This window comes from Hippocampus guttulatus, chromosome 18 (assembly GCF_054856545.1).
Source record: "Hippocampus guttulatus isolate MCC_2025c chromosome 18, RoL_Hgut_1.0, whole genome shotgun sequence".
Classification (NCBI taxonomy): domain Eukaryota; kingdom Metazoa; phylum Chordata; class Actinopteri; order Syngnathiformes; family Syngnathidae; genus Hippocampus; species Hippocampus guttulatus.
The window spans coordinates 9,209,070-9,229,869 of record NC_141278.1 but is presented as its reverse complement, the minus strand read 5'-3'; the positions used below and the strand labels follow the sequence as shown (position 1 = coordinate 9,229,869).

At 44.4% G+C, this 20,800-nt stretch overlaps 1 protein-coding gene across 5 annotated transcripts; it reads right to left on the bottom strand.

Annotated features, from left to right (window-relative positions):
* Positions 1-110: 110 nt before the first annotated feature.
* On the bottom strand, positions 111-20,466 carry spire1a (spire-type actin nucleation factor 1a). Of its 5 annotated transcripts, none has more exons than XM_086136208.1 (20): positions 19,922-20,466; positions 17,705-17,736; positions 11,436-11,699; positions 9,594-9,719; positions 9,239-9,313; positions 8,971-9,135; positions 7,616-7,702; positions 7,397-7,526; positions 6,656-6,697; positions 5,397-5,444; positions 4,934-5,067; positions 4,783-4,861; positions 4,549-4,697; positions 4,356-4,376; positions 4,009-4,041; positions 2,826-2,963; positions 2,671-2,741; positions 2,564-2,591; positions 1,966-2,129; positions 111-1,723 (listed from the first exon to the last, which is right to left on the bottom strand). In XM_086136208.1, the coding sequence occupies exons 1-20, from the start codon at positions 20,298-20,300 to the stop codon at positions 1,447-1,449; spliced, it is 2,442 nt and encodes an 813-aa protein (XP_085992334.1). In that variant the 5' UTR covers positions 20,301-20,466; the 3' UTR covers positions 111-1,446. The 5 variants fall into 5 exon arrangements, with proteins under 5 accessions (XP_085992334.1, XP_085992338.1, XP_085992335.1 ...); XM_086136212.1 differs by lacking the exon at positions 6,656-6,697 and adding an exon at positions 3,274-3,280 and having other exon boundaries at positions 2,826-2,985; positions 4,005-4,041; XM_086136209.1 differs by lacking the exon at positions 4,009-4,041.
* Positions 20,467-20,800: the final 334 nt, after the last annotated feature.

Sequence of the window (20,800 nt, the reverse complement as noted above, 5' to 3'; positions counted from 1 at the left end):
TTTAAGTGCTGTATTAATCATGTTGAAATCACAATATTTCCAGATTAGTACTGTATATTCCAGTTTTTAAAAAAAGAAATTAAAAATATTTGACTCAATTACACATTGAGTCAAATATAAGAAATCCGTTTTTATTGTCGTTTCTTCCATTTAAAAAAAACAAAAAACAGACAGAAGCATGCACACCAGAGCCTAAAAATTAGATCAGGTTTGATGGGAACATGAACGTAATTCTAGAACAGAACCAGCTTGTTGTGTTGTTTGAATCACAAAAGGTCATTAAATCGTCTTCAACAATCAAGTTTGCTTTGTAAGAACGGAGAAACCCTGGGCTAGAAAAACAAAAAACAAAACAAAAAAAAAAACAAAAGTCCAACATAAATACTTAAATATAAGACACATTTTTTTAAACACATAAAAGACTTTGATTTGACAAACATCTGATCCTCATAAAAGTTGAATTCTATCTGGAGCGTTTTGAGCTATACAGCATGTACAACAATCAGAGCAGTCATGAAAGCAGATAAAGAAGCCAGAGCGCCCACCGAAGAGTACAGTACCGTAGCACTCGATCCATGTACACTATGTACAACTAGAAAACATTCAGAAAACAAACAGCAGTTTGGCCCCAGGTACACTTTTCAAAAAGCAGCGTTAAAAACAAAAACTAAAAAGTTTGAGAAGTACAAAAACAAATTGGGGAAACCCTGCAAATGAGAAGTACTTAAAATATCGTTGGCGTAATCAGGAAAATCTCCACTCTTCAAAATCACTTGGTGTAGTCTGGCTATTTTTTTAAATATTTGGAATTATAGGCCGATTAAAAAAAATAATAATAAAAAAGGTAGAAAGCATTTCCACCATCAGAGAAGTACAGCTAATTATTTGGTGTGATTGGAAACTTCACTGGAACTAGAGAAGAACAACTCCAATCTGGAATTGCCTTCTTAGTCATTTCCAGTAATGAGCGAAGTAGTCCAAAAATCATCATTTGGTATAATTTGAATGTGTGTGTGTTGTGGAGAGACAGTGGCTGAAAACAAATTCTTCAATGGGGAGTGCAGGGTGATTAAAAGCTCAAATCTAGGAAAAATCTGGAACTATTTCCATGACGAGACATGGTCAACAAATTCAGATTTTGCGTCACTGGATGAATGAAAAAGGAATGCGGTATGGAGAAAAAAAAAAAGGGGGGGGGCTGATTTGGTCAGAGAGAAGTCTGAGGTGGAGGGAGGCAACCTGAGGGTGGCGACAATCGCTTGTTGTTCCTGAGTGCTACGTGGAAAATTTGCGGCTTTGGGATTGGACGCTATGTACAACCTTCTTTTGTCCAACATTCCTTCACTCATTCGGATTTTACATTCGCCGACGCTTTCTTGAGCGAGGGAACTGACTTTGGCGAGCGGGGAGAGCCCGGCGACGCGTTGTATTACGTTTTCCCTCGGTCTACACCTCGTGGATGGCGATGCGAGCCGAGGGCCGGAAGTCGACGGAGGCCGACGAGCTGCGGTAGAAAGAACGACTCTGGCGGTGGAGGCGCGCCCGCTTGCTGGCCGCGCACAGGCTGCGCTTGCTGGACGAGATGATCTCCGTGATGAACTTCTTGCAGTCCACGCACACCTCCATGGCGGCCCAGTCCTCCGTTAGCTCCTTGGGGAGGTCCAGGTCACCTCGTGCCGCAGGGGTGGCGTCATCCTCGGCGTCCTTGTCCAACATGGAGAACCTGAGGAAGACATCCCACATCACCAATAAAGAGAGCAGCTCAACGAAAAATTTAGATATTTAATTAACTCATTCACTCCCAAAGACGTTTTTAAACGTCTTTTCAGACTTGGTCCAGAATTGGCTGGTACTGAATGAGTTAACAAGAATTATTGCAGAAAAAAAAATCTCTTGTAATATTTCAACAAATAAGCCAAGGGTACGAGGAAATTGGATAGATAGATTTAAAGTGTAGAAACTGACTTGTAGACACTCCGGCGCAGGCTGCGGCGGTTCTGCGCCAAACCGAACGACTGCTCCGCCATTTCGGACGAGGCCGAAGATATGGCCGCGTCATCTTTAGCCGTCGCGCCAGGGCCCAAAGTGTAGATGGGCAACGTGGAGTAGGGCTTGGAAGGAAGACGTATCTAAGGGCAATTTTGACACACGCACATTAGTTTCAGTTAGATTGGAATATTTTTATAGAGGAAAAAAAAAAAAAAAAAGTAAATCGCACAAGATTTTTTTTTTATTCCTTTAAACTGGTGAGCCTGGTGAGTGACATGGGTGTCAATGAATGCAGTAACATTAATCCGCATGGGAAAATTATCCCTGCAAAGATTTTGCTTCACCCCCAATCAGACTTATTCGAGTTACCGGTAGATGATTCATTTTTTTCAACTGACTCATATTTTCCTCCCAGAAAATACATAAAATTACGATATTTTGTTTCCATCCATGCCCCACCGCCACCCCCGCAAAAAAAAAAAAAAAAATCCTCAGAAATGTATATTTGAGAAAAATAAAATGTCAATCTTAATCAAATAACTGATATTTTAAATTAAAAAAATAAATGTGTTACCTTTGTGGAGCACTGTGAGCACACTGGCCTGGAAAGAACCGCAAAATCAAGTGTTTACTTTTCATCCTCTACAGCAGCTGAATTATTTATAAAAAGGGTGCCCTCACCTCTTGCAGAACTGGCACGTGTACGACCAAGTGAAGAAGGAGAACCTCTTCGCGCGACACGAGAAGCAAAGCTAAAAAAATATATATATATTTGCGTTAATACACAAGAGCAAGTGAACCAAAGTAAAAAAAAAAATCCAAAGTCGCAATTCCACCTTTCCTTTCTTGAGCGCGTTGTAGATATCCTTGTACTGCTGGAACTTCTCCAGCTCGGCTTTAACCAGCACCTGGCGGATGTGCATCACCTCCTCCACCGTCAGTGTCAGACACTCCACCGGGAAGCAGAACTCCTCCTGGAGGGGAGGGACGGCAGACATCACACGGGAAATTAGCAAAAAAAAAAAAAAAAAAAGCTCAACCGGAACAGAAACACCACCACCACCCCCAGAGCATCTGATAAATCCAAGGACAGTGGGACTACCCCAAGACAACTTTCCTCCCGCTCAATTAATCGACTGTTTAGTTGACGCAAGTGTAATTTGCTCTGTGCCCCACATTCAAAAATCCATATTGCATATCATTCTTCCTTATTGAATGGAATGGAAAAAATACACAATATATTGTTATGATCATGATGACGGAAAAAATAAAAGAACGTCAAGGCACCTCACTAGTCGTCCAAAACTACAACAGGTCGATTAATTGCTTTGATGGGCCTCACGCTCATGACATAGTGACTGCAGACTTTTGTCAAGTCAACAGTATTTATATTTCACTTTCAAACAGCCATCGCTGCATACAAAGTGCTGTACATGGAGCAATTTAACATGCACAATAAACAGTAAGACAATTCGGTAATAAAGGCGGTAGAAAGCACCAAACAGTAAAACCAAGAACAAATCTAAGTCATGCCGAGACGAATGCCAAAGAATACAAGTGAGTTTTGAGGAGGGTTTTGAAGATGGGCAGCGAGGAGGCTTGCCGAATGTTCAGTGGGAGGTCATTCCAGAGAGAGGGACCAGCAACAGAAAAGGCTGGATCCCCTCTGAGCCTCAGTTTAGTTCTTGGTACTTTTAATAAAGTCTGCTCCACAGACCTGAGGCGCCGGGCAGGTGTGTAGGGGTGGATTATTTCGACCCGTTTACATTCACGGTGGACTCACAGAAAAACCATGCATGCTTTCATTCCCCCCCCCCCCCCCTTCAAAATGCATCTTTTAGAGCCTCCAATTGTCTTTCAATCGGCGGCGCACTCGTTAGCGGAAGACGTGAGACATTTGTAGCATGTTTTTTGCAATTTTTTTTTTGGAGCACGCCACAAATATCCCGTGAAAGCAGATGGTGATGAGATAAAGCGCAAAAAGTGAAGTCACGACTTTTTTTTTTTTTGAGGACATACCGTGCTCTGAGTAGAGCTACTGGCATCTTGGACCTGAACCACACAAGGAGGGACAACGACATCAACAACATTCCCGAACAAACACGGGACCTTTTTGAGTTACATAAAGTTCACGTTAACCAAATAATCCCTCTCGGATGACAACATAATTACAGTCTGAGCACAGCGATTAAAGCCTGTTGCTCTTCCTGTGTCTGTTGCATCAACGTCTCGTGATTTTGAAGACCGCTTCATGCATTGTAATGCGAAAGGCGCTGCGGCGCATTACGGCGCGGACGCGTGATGAGCAAAATTGTGAATGTGAAAATATGCCGGGGGGGGGAATGAGGCGGTGTGGGTGCTGTTACCTTGCCGGCGTTGTCCATCAGCTGCAGCGTGAAAACAGGAAGTGGGCCAGTCAATGCGAGTGGTTAGCAATAGCAGAGAACACGTTACATGTGACGTCCTAACAGTTACCGCCCGTGTTGTTGACGTTTATTTCGACTCCCCTGGGGAAATGTTTACACGCGGTGCAGCTTTTGTCAGCGACCGTCTACGTACCAGAGACTTGGAGCTCTGTCTGGAGGGGGCGACGAAAGGGGCGGAGTTGGCAGGCGCTTCCTTTTCGATGGAGTGGCGGCGCACAGGAGCCGATGGCTGACGCTTGTCCGGCAGCGGCGTGGCGGACACTGGCAGGAAAGCCGGAGGAGCTGCAAAAAAAACAAACAAACAAAAAAAAAAACGTGTCTGATAAAGACGTTCCGGAGAGCAGTGCTGGTTTGAAAGCCTGCTTACATTTCTTGTCTTTGGCAGAATCTGGCGAGATGTCCATCAATGACGTGGTGGCGCTGGAGCTGCTCCTCGTCGTCTCCTCCTGTCGAGAAAGTTGCTTCAGGCATACGTCTACTTTCGATTGTAATCGATTCTCGCGCTTATGGTGTCCTACGTCCGATTCGGAGCTCTCCAGTTCGGCCAGCGTGGGCGCCCGCAAGATCCTTTTCCTTTGGCTCAGCTGGTTTGCCGAGCCGCGCACAAGCGACTGCGTGCTGGTGGCCAGCTTCCGGGGAGCGTCTGGGGTGTCTGAAAGACAAATGGGGAAAACGGTCCGTGTCATTTTCAAGGCGTGTGGGGGCCCCGCAGAACGCTAATGTTAGCATTTAGCTCGCAACAGAGCAGCTGCGTCCCAACAATGGCACATAGGGTTACAAATTTTGTTTCCTCGAGAGGCAAATGAAGCATTATTGTAAGAGAGGCATTCATTCTTGCAAAATAACCTTGTGGAGAGCTCATGTGTGCTGCCGTTTTGGTTCTATAGTACAAATACTTAACGGATCGTTGAGAAAATGGCTTGCTTTAACTCATTCTTGTGTGAGTTAAGGGGTTTGCAAAGGCCATGTGATGTTGTATACCTGAGGTGTAGCACAGATCGTGAGGAGTGCTGATGCTTTTCCCGGCACCTATGAATAAAAAAAATAAAAATACAGTATATATATATCATTAATGAGACAAAACCGATTCATGACTGACAAATTGGTGCGGTGAATACTGTCAACAAGCATCAGGGAGTGTCTAAGGGGAGATGTGCGCACACACAAGGAGGGTTGCAGCGTATTCCCGTTTACGCGTCGGGATTGAGGTCGTTGCCGCGTCGGGTTGGGACTCATCTGCCGTTTGTGTATTTATCTCAGGCGCATGGCTTATGTAACGGGAAGTATTCCTCAGGGGGGGTGTGGATTAGGGTGACGGCCGGCGCAGACGACGCAGGGGGGGCAAGGCTGACCGTGATCTGACTGTTGTGACATGGCCGATAAAACTCGTGCCAGGTCTTTGAGGGACGTTTGGTTGAGTTCGGGGGACGGCGTGGAGCCGCGTGACTTTTGGCTTGTGATGACGAAAAGGTGGTATTGATGGCAATTTAGTGTGGCCTTCAAGTCTTGTCAGAAAATTGGACAAAATCTCCAGAAGTAGGAAATTAACCTGAAATGCCCGCCTAGAACCAAAATGGCAGACTGTGTCATTTTGGCCCTGGCTTCTTGAAACTTTGTGAGTCTCCCTATGTGCTGTATGTAATTGCTCCAATTGAAACGAGCTTCAAAGGCTGAATTTTCAAAAACTTTACAGTGGGAATTATTTTGATTTTTTTTTTGTCGACAAGTCATGAAACTTCACTGCCATGTGCCACCAACACACAAAATACGTCTTCAGCTGAATGAATTGAATTTAGTAGCAAATGATAAATTCTTCAACAACAAAGTCAATTACCACTTCAAAACAAAAAGGACAATTTCCTGTGTTTTCTTGGTCACGGCTTCTGGGAATACTCATCATTTCAAGCTACCCAATCAAACGCCCTCCAGGGGCTGAATTTTTAATCATGGAGGGCTGCCACGTACCAATCAAAACTTTGGGGGTTTTCCCCCCCAACATGGCGGCTTGAAACTTTTTTTTGTGGGCGGAGTCATGATAGACACGTCGACCAAATTTTGCGTTTGGAAAATGTCTTCAGCCAAGTTAATAAAGCAAAATCGAGAGCTGTAATTACGCCGGCCGCTGTGAGTCCAGCTATGAAAATGGTGCGACACTGAACAGACAGACCATACAAACAGTGTATCTAAAAAGGGCAGCACAAAAAGGTGCGACAGGTGACTGTGTGGGGAAACCTTTTTACCTGATGAGTCAAAGCTGTAAGACGTGATAAGAGGACGGGTGACTGACACGTTTGTTTGCAAGTTGGAGAAAAAGAAGGCCAAGTCAACACATGCTGCTTACAATAATCTCTTCTATACGAATCATTATGCAACAAGTGTACAGACCGGAGCGGAACAAAGCGTACGGTCCGCACATTTCTACGACTAATGCACTTAGCGGGGACGAAACCTTTTGTAATGCATTTTTTTAAAGAATATTTGAGGATGACTCGGTTTAAGGCCGTCGTCCTGATGAGCAACACAATTCAATTACCTCATATAAACAATGACAATTTATTTCTTTTTCTTTTTTTTAAATGGGGGGGAAAAAAAATAAGTCATATGAGGAGGGGTTTCTTTTTTTTCAACTAACTGAGGCGGTGCCGAATTGAAATCTTGCTAAGTGCTTCTGTGTTGGTTAGCAACATGAATTCAGCAGTTAGCTCAATGACGATATGTGAAGAATAACAGGAAAGTTGAGGCTTTTATTTTTCAAACTGCAGTTCACAGAGTCTATTAAAAAGAGCGGCCGCTACTTGAGGAAGTACCGTAAAAACTGCCCGTTGAGAAGCTTAGGCCGGGCCTTGAGTAAACAAGAGCACTCAGTCAATGTGATCCTTGTTTACATAAGAAGGCTTGTTAATTATGATGGCTGCGTTATTTAAGCTAATGGCTTAATGGGGAAGAAGCTGGCGTGTGCGCGTGTTTGTGTGCGCCCTCACCCAAACGGGTCCTTCGGGTCATGTCCGGAGAGACGGGCCTGAGCTTCCTCTCTGTCTTGATGTCCTGAAGCAGGCGCTCGTGGAGGCTCTGCGGTTGCGGCAGCGTCGGTTTCAGCTTGCGGGCCGACACCTGACAAAGATTGACGAATGTGGGAATAGCTGAGCATGCGTGTCATGGAGTTGCCCTCACGAAGTCGCACCGGGAGCATGTTGTCTCACCGGATTTAGAGGAGGCCGCGATCTGATGAACTCAAGGATGACCTCGTGGGCGCTCTTCTTCAACCTCGGAGGGATGTCGCCGTTCACCTGAAGTGGGGTTAAAAATATGTCCTTGTCTCTTTGTTTGAAATCAACCGAAACTAAATTATATTAAGTCATTAAAAAAATGTTCTAATATTAGAAGATGTCTTTTATGTTGTCAAGCAATACAGCAGGTAGAAAAGTTACGCCATTTATAATTTTCTTTATAAAACTTTAAATGATCCATTTGTGTTCTGTTTATACATTTTGTTATTCTCTGTATTGTTAAACAAAAATTGAAAATAAGGCTGATCTGTTTTTTGTGGAAATAACTCCACGCCTGCAGTGGGCAGCAGTCGAAACTGTACATTCTTACACTACAACCCAATAAATGTATTCACATCTTTTCTTGGTCGGGGAGAACGCACATTTAAAAAACTGACATAATTCAGCAATCTTAAAGCTGGGCCAATAGGTGGCGATCAAGAAAATATTAGATGTGCCAAGAGTGTTTCATTATGGGCAAATTCCAAATTCTAATGACAATTTTGAGGATTTGAAAAAAGAAAAAAAAATGAACCCATCCCCAAGATGAGGGAACTCCCCCAAATGAGCCCTAAATGGACATAAATAAGCATTTTTAGTAGGGGTGGGATGATTCACTTCCCGATTCGATCCAAATCACTTGTGTGACGATTGTATTTATATCACAATTATTGACTATACTGCGATTTGCATTTCAACATCAGAGTTCTTGGTATTCTTCTCAAACAACACATTGTTTTCTCATAACATTTTAAAACAATTCTAAACAATTTAAACCATAAATAATACATAAATTGAATCATGTACTTCAATCAATGCAGCCAGATCACTCTTTCTGACATTTATATCCAGCCAAATGCCAGTGGTATAACATTACTGTACAACACATTCCTGGCCAGTGCCATCAGTGGTCAAGAAAATGCCATCTGCCATTTTCTTGTTTCGTGCTCAGGCATGGCTCATTCGGATCACAGTGTGACTGCTGAACGCTTCCGCCTGCTGACTCACTACAACACATTGGCACCGCGCTGCCATCTGCTGGAACAAGGTGGTAGCTTCACCTTTGTGTTTTGAAAAAATCCTGAAAATCGATTCTGAAATTTGACATCGATTTATTGAATTTTGGCATACAAAATCCCTATAGTTGAGTGAATCTATTTTTTTTGCACACCTCCTAATATTTAGGCTTGCAAAACGCTGCCATTTTGTCAACAGACACCCAATGTGACGGAACAGTCAAAAATGGTTAACGGCCAACGTGGGCTATAAAGCTAGCATCAATTGCTTACCATGACTTTGCGAAGCTTGTAGCGCTTCGAGCGGATGTCGTCCATGAGCATCTCGTAGGGCGTCAGCTGGTACTCGATGGGCAGCGGGTTGTACTGACGCTCCTGCACCTTCTTTAGCTTCACGCCGTGGCGCAGGTCTCGCATCACCTGGACCCAAAACCGTGCCTGTCACGGATGTTGGGGGAAGGAAATGAGGGTAAAAAAAAAAAAAAGCGTTAGGAAGACATTTGCTGGAATTCTAGCACATAGTGGTGCATTTCCTCCTTACCCAATCTGCATTTTGTAGCTCATCCAAGTCTCGAACGGGTTGTTGAAGGGTTTCGCCTTCCATTTTGCGCAGATTCTGCCGTGGAGAAACGGCATCGCCAAAAAGTCAAACAAATTAGTGGTAATTGCTGGCAGTGTGGCTACTGTACAAAAACAACAAGTCACACTGAGGGCCTGGTTGAGTAACATCCTAATTCGCTGGTATGTAAAAACACTGTGGCCACTCGGCATCACTTGGCGGGGCCCCTCGGCTAAGCTCCTTAAATAGTTGCATTAAGGTTACCCTATCGGTTACTTCGCCGTATTTACAAAACGTAAGATTTGTTGCGACATTTGCCATACTTTTGGCATTTTACCTCCTTGGCGCTCTTGATCTTCTCCAGGAAAGTGTGCAGTTCCCTGGATTCGGCATAGAGGGCGCGGCACACAGCTTGGTAGTGGTCCGGGGCGTCCGAAGGGCTCGGGAGGTGGGAGGAACACAGCTGGATGGGGAGGAGAAGGGGAACCAAAAACAATTCACACGGTAGATTAGCACTGGTGTGTAACGCAATGTACAATAAACAAGAAATGTTTTCAACAAAGCAAGCAGCCATTATATGCTACATTACTTTTGATAAATCAAAAATTTACAATAACTTATGCAATATAAAATATTCAATGACTTATTTTTGAATTAATACATTTTGGCCCAAATGTAGCATACAAGAGCTCCAAGCTTAGTGAAATTCTTGCCACAAACAACATTTCTTTTTAACGAGACAATGCTCATTATAACAAAGCAACATGGAAGCGAGTGTTCTTTCTTCTATCATGCTTTTTACCGTCCACAAAATGGTCGAAAAGCAGCGGAGGATCAACTCTTTGCTACTATTGAGACAACGTAGACGACGTGAATTTTTGGCCGAAATTGAAAGGAGTCGTATAAGTTACAGAAGGAGGAGAAAAACCTTTGTTGCCTTCATTGTTGAGTGAACGCTGGCGCGTTTTGGCTGCCGCTGCTCAACCCGTATTGTTTTGTGTTTTTTGTTATTGTAAAGTGTCCTTGGGTGTCTTGAAAGGCGCTTATAAATAAAATCTATTATTATTATTATTATTATTATAATACAAAAATACATGACGCAATATTAACAAAAACCAAATTTACTAAATACATTTATTAAAAATAAATGTGAACACAGATGTAAAAATAAAGTAAGCCTTTTGCTCATTTACGCATGAGTTGTTTTTTTTAACAGTGCTTTAAAATACTACAAAGAAGAAAATATTTTACCATTAGCACATTAGCCATGCTACAATCTTTATGCTAACATTAGCATTTAGCAATTGTATATTACCTTCGTCTTGGTCTAAAAAAAAATAAAATTAAAATTTTCAGTCATGGTGACATTTGCAAACAAGCATTACCTTTTCTGACATTCAACATTTACTGCATCAACACCCAACAAGGGTAATTAGTTTAAATCACAGAAGAGGAACCACTGGAGAAAATTCTAAGTCTGCCTGCCATAGATAAACAAAATATAAGAAAACTACACTTTAGCTCTTGGTGAAAAATTGTTACACACCCCAAAAAAGAGCTAAGTATTACACAAGCGGTGACAGTACGGTGTTATTGCAGAAAGGACATCAGCCGATGAAACAGGTCATGCCAATGGAATACAGCGCACACTCATTCATTGTGTGTGTATGTGTGTCAGACTACACAGGGTCCACTATGAGGAAGTAAGCCTGTGAATATTTCCTCAGCTTATTGCGCTGGAAATACCAAGATTGTTCACAGGGCTGCGATCGGCAGGAATGTACAGCGTGACGGGCTACATCAATGGAACCTATTGCACGGAAGAATGAGGGTAGGTGGGGGTGTGGGACTTGTGGGGCGTTCACGGCAAGGTACTTATGGAACCAAGGGAGAAAATCTCTTTGAACTAAGTTTTGTTATCAATTGTACTTATGACTGAATGTTAAGATGAGCTACTGAAATGGAAGACCGCAGCATAACTGCAGTAGGCTAGGGAGTGATCCTTGGAGTGCACCACATCAGTGGCCTATGGTTTGATAATTGCGGAAGTCCACAGCATGAACCAAGGAATGTTTCCTTATGGAAAACCATAAATAACATAAGCAACATAAATTAGTGGTTCAAATTGTGATCCATAGTGTACTGGTTTTTACTTGCGGTAACTGTATTACGGTCCTACCGAGATCATGTCGCGGTAGCTTCGTATTTGGCTGACGGTGCCGCCTGAAGTCGAGACAGACAGCTGCTGCTGCTCCTCTTCTTCTTCCTCCTCCTCTGTTGCCTCGTAGCCCTCATCGGGGCAGGCGTCATCACTCTCCGCCCCCTGCGCATTGGTCATCAGGTCGATGAGGCGCTCCAGCGGTGGGCTCAGCTCACGCTCCTCGTTTTCCTTCAGGCCATAGTCCAGGGCCTTGTAGATCATCACGCCTAGCGAGTCGATTACCTGTGGTGCCGCAACAATACGACAATGCTTGAGTCCAAATTGGATTGAGACAGCACGTACAGCACGAACTATAGCAGACCAAGATGGAATCCTTGTGGGACACCACAACATCTACAGCAATGGGTCAAGCTGTGGTCCTTTTGGAACACTAAAAATGTTTAATAATGTACCAAGGTCTGACCAAGGGGCTGGGGGGTTGGCATACATTGTAGTGGGCTACGGTGTGATCCTTGTAACACACCACAGCATTAACTGACTAGGATCAGGTCCCTAAGAAACTTCAAGTTGTGGTCTTTCATGAACATTGATGACAGGCCAAATAGAAGTGAGCCAAATTTCCAACCAGTTAAATTCTGGTCCTTGAGGAACACCATTGCACACGGCCGCGGTGGCCATAGGAAATTCCGGGAGACCCCGAATGAGCGCTCCAACCTACTTTCCTGTCAACAAATATGTTCGGCAGATGCATTACTGTTAAGTGCATGTCGTCCGTCGTCCGACCACCACCCCTCCCCCTTCAACGAATGCCACAATATAAACAACAGGGGTTATGGTTTAGCTCCTTAGGGTACAAAATAACATGAAATCCAGACTACAATCTGACCAGGAAAAGAGCATCACAGTATAAACCGAATCAAGACTGAAACAAAAATACAAAAGCTACCAAATTTCCCAAAAGTCAACAAGGCTCCCCAGTTACGACCCCGTCTTTCTGTTCTTGTGCCCTTTTCAAAACATTGACGCAATGTCAAGTGCGAGGATTTAATGTGGTTCATTTCACTTGGCTTCTGATTAAAAGGTGCCACTTTCATTTGTCAGCCTCTCTTTAAACTTCAAAAACTTCCTATGGGCTCTCATCTGCAAAATAACAACGAAGGCCGACTCCGGAGTAATTTTGGAATCTTTCTGAGGAAAGGAGCACTTGGGTGGCGACTTTGCAAAGAATGCGCAGAACTGGTTTCGTCTCATATTTCAATTGTTCTCCTGCAACAGGTGACATTTTACTAAGAGCTTGAAAAAGAAAGGAAATCCCCACCCCCATTGCGGAGTCAAACATTTGACCCATGGATATTTTGCAGTTCAATCTGCACATTACATCGCAATGCGATGTGGTCGGCTTTCTCTAATTTGAATGCATCGGAAAAGGGCAAGGTTGATGTAGTTGCGGTGGTAAACAGGTTTTTAAACAAGCCAAACAACTCCGGCCTTGCCGTACCAAGATGACGCCAGGTGCTGGGTGGCATGAAGGGGTGTGGCAGACCAATGCTTAGGTTGGACATGCCAAGAAGCAGGACCTGGCGAAGTCACAGGGCGTTGACTTGCTTGACTAAAAGAAGTCACTGCATTGTTGACATTCTGTGAAAATGACTCTCGCGCAGTTTCCTCCTTCTCAGCTCAAAGACAGATTTCAAACTCGGTACTTCAGGGTCCACATGAATGCCAATCTTCTTAAAAAAAAGGTTTTCCCAACTGGGACGGCTTTGTACTTTTTCTGCATTTCCACAGAAAACTGATTTCCAGTAATAACAGTGGACCAAGTCTTGATCCTGGAGAAGCCCCACATCACAAATAGTGGGTTAAGCTTGTCACTGAGGACCACCACAGCATACATAACAGGAAGCTGAGGTCCTTGAACAACAGAAAAAATTGTGAATTCGGTCAATTCATTGGGGAGCACCAAAGCCTGAGTAATCATGACCCAACTCCTGATCTTTGAGGAATACCTTCATAACAATGAAGCCAGGTCTTGTCCTTGACCTCACACCTTGAATAATAGCAGGGTACGGTCTGGTTTGGTGACTACACCACAGAAGAAATTATGACGGGGCAACAGTGTACCTTGAGGAACACCACAGCATAAACGGGAGTGGGCCACGGTCCGATTGGTGGGGAACACCACAACATAACAGTGAGCTTTGGTCTCATCTTTGGGGAAGCACCACAGTATGAATCACAGTTAAACCAGGATAAATCCCTTGAGGACCATGGTGGGATCGAGCCCTCCTCTGGGTTTCAAGGCTTTACCAACTTCACGAATAGCCTGCGTGGAGCCGATAATCCCGTTTTGGAGGTGAGGGCGGGGGGGCTGGGAATAAATATCCTATTGCTCAGTGTCGTATTATATAATTTTTTAATCCATAGGACAACAGACTAGACACAAGGAGTATTACAACACAGAATGACAAGTCACGTGTCAAGGACAGGGAAACTAAAAACTGGTTCTATGCTATGTTTTGGCTTGGGTTACAAAACCTCACAACCCACTCAGACATTGGCCTCATTTCGGGGGAAAAAAAAAAATACAAGTTGGTCTACCCAGTTTGTGCTCAAGTAACAGTGACTCAGCCCAATGGGTAACAAACAACAGGAAGCAGTAAACAACTTCACTGTTGGTAACTAGAGGAGGACTGGTTCTGCTGTGGTAATCTGAAAATTACCAAGCGGCCTCCACCCAGGGAAGATGAAAGTGCTTTCAAACACAAAAAAAAAAACACATTACGGGCTTTCAGCGTGTCGCAAAATGAATGTTGAAGAAAACATCATTTTGGCTTTGTACAGTTAGGACGTGCAGAAGAACCTGCTTGGCACAAAATATTGTCCTTGGTTGCTAGAGCATCAACTCAGTCACGTGAGAAAATTTTTTGAAAAATATTGACTACAGACACTTTTTCATAGTTTTTTTTTTTTTAACCGGTGACAAAATAATCCCTGTTAAACTTATTTTTTTTAGTAAGATCAATCAAAACGAATATTTTGTAGCATTCAAGACTATTTACATTTAGCAATAACCAAACTGAAATTTTTTATTTCAAAACTACATGTACTTCTAAAAAAAAAAAAAAGGGGAAAAAAGCATATCTTGTGGCACTAATTTTTTAAAACAATTTATTTTAAACTATAATTTTTTTTAAGTTATCTTTATTTAGTTATATTGACGTCCTTTTTAAAAAGACAATTATTTTCACAAAAGGAAAGTGTGCGAGACCTTATAAAGTTCCACATTATTAAAAAACATGCTTTTATTCTAAGGAGTAATTTTAAGATGACCAAAAGAAAAAGAAAAGCGCTGGATTGCCATGTTATTTAGTCTTCAAATTTATCGCAGAAAAGCTCAATATTTAGCTGACACTTGCTTTGGGGAGGAAAAAAAAAATCGAGTTGCTATAAATGATTTTACTCATCAACAGCCAGCCAGACAAAGCCGGCCTATCAACACCCGACTTAGTGTAACAAATCATTAAGCCACAAGTTTTCCTCCGCGGGAACTCGCTCGCGCAGCAGCCGTGCTCAGTGAGTCACGCACGAACAGACGGGTAGGGAGAAGAACGACCCGTTTGTGTGTCGGCGACACCATCAACATGCATGAGCGCGCCAAGGAGGCAATCGTACCGCTAGTGCCGTCTCAGCAGGAGCACGATTTGACGTAAACAATTGCAAGTGCATCCCGGCCGGGGGCCCCCCTGATGGGAAAACATCTTGTCATTTTGGGGCAGGTCAGCAAAAATAAATAAATAAATAAATAAAAATGCGCCGCTCGGCCGAGCCAACGACGACGGTTATGTAAGCCAGCGGGGTTAAATCCAGAGGTTTTCACTGCGGGATGTTATACCGGAGCAGGATGTGGGGCAGAATTCCTCTCAGAGAGAGACTGCTTGACAGCTGAAAAGCTCCGACGTGTGTCAATTTCCTTGCTGGCATCTGGAGAACTGAAGTACTTTATTCCGGGTTGGGAACTGCACATTTTGCCGACAATTTCGATGATGTCACGATATAGTGACTGTGCCATGTGAATACTGAAGCGGACTTTCCATTTGTTAATTCGACAGCGGTTTTCCTAGGGACTAAAGGAGGTTATTTTAAACTACAAAGGAAAACCTTTTTGTTGGGTTTTTGGTCGATACGTTTTGAATGAGAGATGCTTTGTAAACGTACGATGAAGATAAAATGCAATAAAAGTGCACGCAATGTTGATTTTGATCAAATTTTAATTTTCATTTGAGTGACTGTTTTTTGGGGGGGCGGAGAAGCGCAAAGATGGAAACCAATTCAAACCTTCGCCGAGGTCAACGCAAATGGCGAAGGGAGATTGTGAGTCAACAAACATCAACCGCAGCAAATGAGTTCAGACCAAAGATGCTATTTTAGCGCTGCGACTCGTTTGGGCCCACTCCAACTGCTCGTCTGTGGCTGCGGAAAGGCAAGACGGGGTGATACGAGCGCAAAGTGAAAGACGAGTCAGTAGATCGATCGGGATGAAATGGACGCAACGAGGTCGCTGGTGTATCGCAGGGCTCAAAACAAGCTCGCGATCGTCAAGTGAAATGGACTGAACGAGCCCCATTGAGCCCGGCAGCCACTCTCGCCCCGAATCAGTTTCACAAAGCCGAGGGCTCCGTTTCGCAGCTTGACGCCAACAATTTAAGCGGTCGCGACCCGGAGGAGGCAACTCCTAAACACCGGCCGGCCAAGTAAATAGGATATCACCGCCTAATCTCGGGTGAATCATAAAAACTCCGGACAAACTGGGTTAAGGCGAGATGTGAAAAGCCTTTGAACGGTTTTTTGACGAGGTGGAGGAAGCGGGTCAAATTCAGCATGGCAGGCCGCAGTGTCCGCACGCACGCTGTCGTCAAACGCTCTCGGGAAACACCCCAAAACTAATTTTGCATTAAAATTGATCAAAGCGGAGACTGTTGAGTCGCATATTGCTCAAGAAGTTAATATAAATTGCGAGGGGGGGGGGGGGGTTATGCCCCAAGGAACGCAGACGATTATAGCAGTCATGTTATGAGCTCAGTTTATAAAGATTAGACTTCCTGTTCTTATCGGATTCGATTACTCCCAAATTGTAAATGTGGTTACAGGTAAGTTGTCCCTCTCTCACTCAAGACACACACACACACACCTTAACTGTGTGTACACTAACACCACGCATGTGACAGCGACGTCTCCACCCAACATTATGAGACTGCAGCTCCCCTGGACAAACGTACAGCACCTTCGTCGAGGTTTGGATTTTACAGCTGCCACGCAAAACCGCGGAACAGTTTTTGCAAAGAATCAATAATTAAAATATATATATATATATATACATAGATTTTTTAAAATAATTGCTCATGTCATCATCAGTGTCAGCCGTCCAATCGTGTTTGACTAAAAGCGGGGCCACGTCACTGGAAGGTAACAAGCTGGCGGCCAACGTGGAAGGCGTGGGGCGAGGTGATCAACACTCAGACGTCAACTGAACTCAACCGCAAAGTGGATGCGCTATTGGAGTCGCTTCACAAAATGGAAAAGACCGGGAGTAGTACTCTCCTGGAAAATTGAGTGACCCTTCAATAATTTTGTTGCTGTAGATTGCAAATTTCTCCATTGTGGGACAAATACAGGTTTTCTTATCTTATCTTATTGATCAATGATTTGGCGGATTGACGCCAGACAGACACATGCTAAAAGAGATTCAAGGCAAATTGTTGAGGGGCTGTCCCCAAAACAGTTGTTTCTGGACTTCCCTTGGATGGAAAAAAACACATGCACTCGAGTTCCATCTCCATATTATCCTCTCCTTACTGCCCCGAACCTGTGACTGATAAGTTCTTGACCTTGGTTGGAGTCTATCGTGGGGGGTTTTCCCCACTTTTCTACTCGACTGTTTCCTTTCACCTCTACGATATCAGGGCGCTTAACTCATTCACTCCCAAAGACGTTTTTCAACGTCTTTTCAGACTTGGTCCAGAATTGGCTGGTACTGAATGAGTTAACAGCGACCCGCCAGGATTCTGGTTCTGTCTCCCCCTTGATTGGTTATTGCTGTCTTGTCTATATTTCCTGAACGGGTTTGTAACTAGGAACTAAATTCCTTGTGTGATTCTTACATACACGGCCAATAAATCTGATTCTGATACTTCACAAAAGCAAGTGACCGTCCTCTTGGAAAATTCTTTTTCGAACGGTCTTGGCACCACAAGTGACGCAATAAATAAAACATTCATCCAAACACTCACCTCCAGCGACGACGGCGCTGATCCGTATTTATCTGCAAAGACAAGACAGAGACACACCCGCTGTTATTCGTATTATTCATGCACCATTGTGCCACGAGAAAACATCGCGTGCGGAACATTTGACGACAATGAGCTCATCGGCATGACACCCAACAACGGCGTGCAGAAAACAAAAATCAATATACTTAATATTCCACTGTGGGGTGACGCGGAAGCTTAAAACCAAGACCCCCCCCCCCCCCTAAAACTACGGCATGTGTTGATGTGCAAATATTTTTTAAATAACTTTCACTTTGGTTCATGCATTCGTGAAGCCTTTTCTGGGCATTTGCGACATGTCGATGAGAATAAGAGCTACCGTTAGTCGATTCCTATGACCAGCGAAGCTGAATATCAACCGGATTGCACGTGTGAAACCGATATCAACAAGCTCGAGTGACAGAAAGTGAAAGCGGGCTAAAAGTACAAGCACAGCAGTGATTGCGCTGCAGACTTTAGCACTGTGCCACCTCACAGCCGTCGAGTACTTTGGACCCTCCCGTATGCCGCCATGCTTCCTTCCGCATCCCAACCTTGGATTACAATCATGTGAATTTTGTCCCCGTGCAGATGAACGCGCTTGCCAGTTGAGGTCACTCACTGCAAATTGACACGGGAGAGAAAATAAGAAAGTCATCCATTGTCATCCATTCGTGTTCGTCAGGGGATGGGGGGGGGGGGGACAAGGAGCTCTGTGTCGCTGTCAAGGAGGCAGCGGCGGCTTCGTTGGCAGAGTCCAACTCGCCGAGAACCGAGTAACGCAAATGGAAATGTTTTCTGCCATTTCATGAAATGCAAAAGGCTGAGTTTTTTTTTTTTAACATTTTGATTTTTTTTAAAAATTTGAGATTTGCCGTGTTACTTCATCCATCCATCCATTTTCTGATCCACTTATCCTCACAAGGGTCGCGGGGGGTGCTGGAGCCTATCCCAGCCATCTTCGAGCAGTAGGCGGGGGACACCCTGAACCGGTTGCCAGCCAATCGCAGATGTTACATCGTGCAAACATCAAAATGCGTCAGTTAGTCCAACAGGGTGGACACTGGACAGTGACAGGGTGGACATTTTGGGGCTATTAGCATTTTATGAGTAGCGCTTCATGAGTGGCAAGCTGACTCTGTACTAAGCATATTTGGAATTCCTGAAAACGTTGATCTTTCACTGCTGTGCGGCGAGCGGCCCTGTCGCCACCTTTGCTCGTGTGCAGGGCCGTATGCCAGCCGCGTAAGCGCCCGTGCTTTCATTCATCCTAAGTGGGCTCACATCAGGCTGATCACCCTCCCCGAAGGACGCAGAAATGTTCCAAAAATAAACCTCCATTGCAGGCCACACAAACGGGCGAATTGCTCTCATGGGTGCTCTTTGCATCTGATTGCTGTAATTTTATTTTCCTCTGTCAAGCTAGTGCCAAGATGTTCGTGGTGGCAGGGTGACATTCCAGCCAAAAGAAACATTAGCGGGTGGTTCTGCAACGCTTATATCACGACATGGGTGGCATTTGAGTTTTGTAAAAAAGGAACAAAACAGGTCATGCAGCACCTACGGCCTGAAAGGGCTGATTCAAACCAAACTGCCGGACTTCCTGTGCGTTTTTGGGACAAAACCACTTGAGAATTTCTTTTGGAGGGGTTCGACTCATGATAGACACGTCTACTAAAGTTTATGTTGCCAACTAAAACTGGCTTAGGGGCTTAAATTTGGAAAACGTGTTTCCGTCTAGTAAATCATGATGACAAAGTGGAATAAACAAGAGTTCAAAAGACGCTTAAACGTGTTTCTGTGATGTTTAACGTGGCCACGGGTGCTTTTTCAGCACATTTGCATATGTAAACTAATAAAATACCCATGACATATTTCTCTAAGATATCATAGAACCGCTCGGTTTAAAGCAGTGTAGTGACAAAAGTAAATTGCAAAAACGACCTCCAAGTGTACCTAATGACGAGCATGAACGTAGCCGAGTTGCTTTTTTTGGTGCACTGTCAAAGGGACCCCCCCACCCCATCACGTGATACATTGTTTACTAACCCACCACGAGCACACACACCTCCACTTCAACAAATCATACAAACTTCGCTTTGTGTGTCATTTTCCTCGCCAACAAAAACACAGCATTTTGAAGCAAATTTAAAATACGCGGTGACGGCAACATGTGCCATTTATAAAGAGGTGACCTGCCTGAGGGGCGCTCAAAGCGCAGCGTGACGGTGCCGTCCCGGCTAATTCTCACATCCCCGGGTCCCTCGATCCTCCGCGGGGAGTCCCCAACACCACCGGAGCTCTTCGAGTCCTTCCGCCGGGGCCGCCCCGCCGCCAGCGTTCGGCAGCACTGGTAGCACACCGCCCAGGCTTGCTCCTCGTTAATGGGCTGGCTGTAGAGCGAGAGGATTTCGGCCAGGGACACGTCCATTTTCTCCATTTCGGGCTCCGGCTCCTCGGAGCCCGCCGCGTCCATGTTGACGTCGCAGCCGGCGGAGGAGTTCAAGGTGGCGGCGAAGTCGCGGGCAACGCTCGGTGAAGTCAGCAGCCCGTCGTTGGTACCCGGTCCCTTGGACATGCTCGGCTGGCGTTATGTCACCTGCATAACGACGACGAGAAGAATGTACGCAAATGAAGTCGTTTTGGGGCGTTTTGACACCGAAACCGATGCTACTGTTGCTACTCGATTGTTAGCTGTCGAGCGAATGAGCGACGATGCACCAACTGCAGGAAGCCAATTTAAAACTGGCAGACAGTCTTCCGCGTGGTCCCAGTGCCGGTACCTAAAAATGCGACTCTGCAGAAACCGGAAATAGACAATTGCAATTCTTGTAGGGAAATTAATGAAAGATTTGCTCTACGTTCAACTTTCGATATGATTTTACATCACATGAATAAGATCCTCGTTCAATTACCTTGGAAAATACGGTTTTCGTCCGAGGTACTTGCTTTAATTTTGAAATTAAACGAGAAGTTCTTTGCCAGTGCGACCTGCTGGTCCGATGCCGGCCACGTATTGGCCCTTTGAAAATGTTTATTATATCCCACCCAAAACAATAACAAACACCAAAGAAAAAA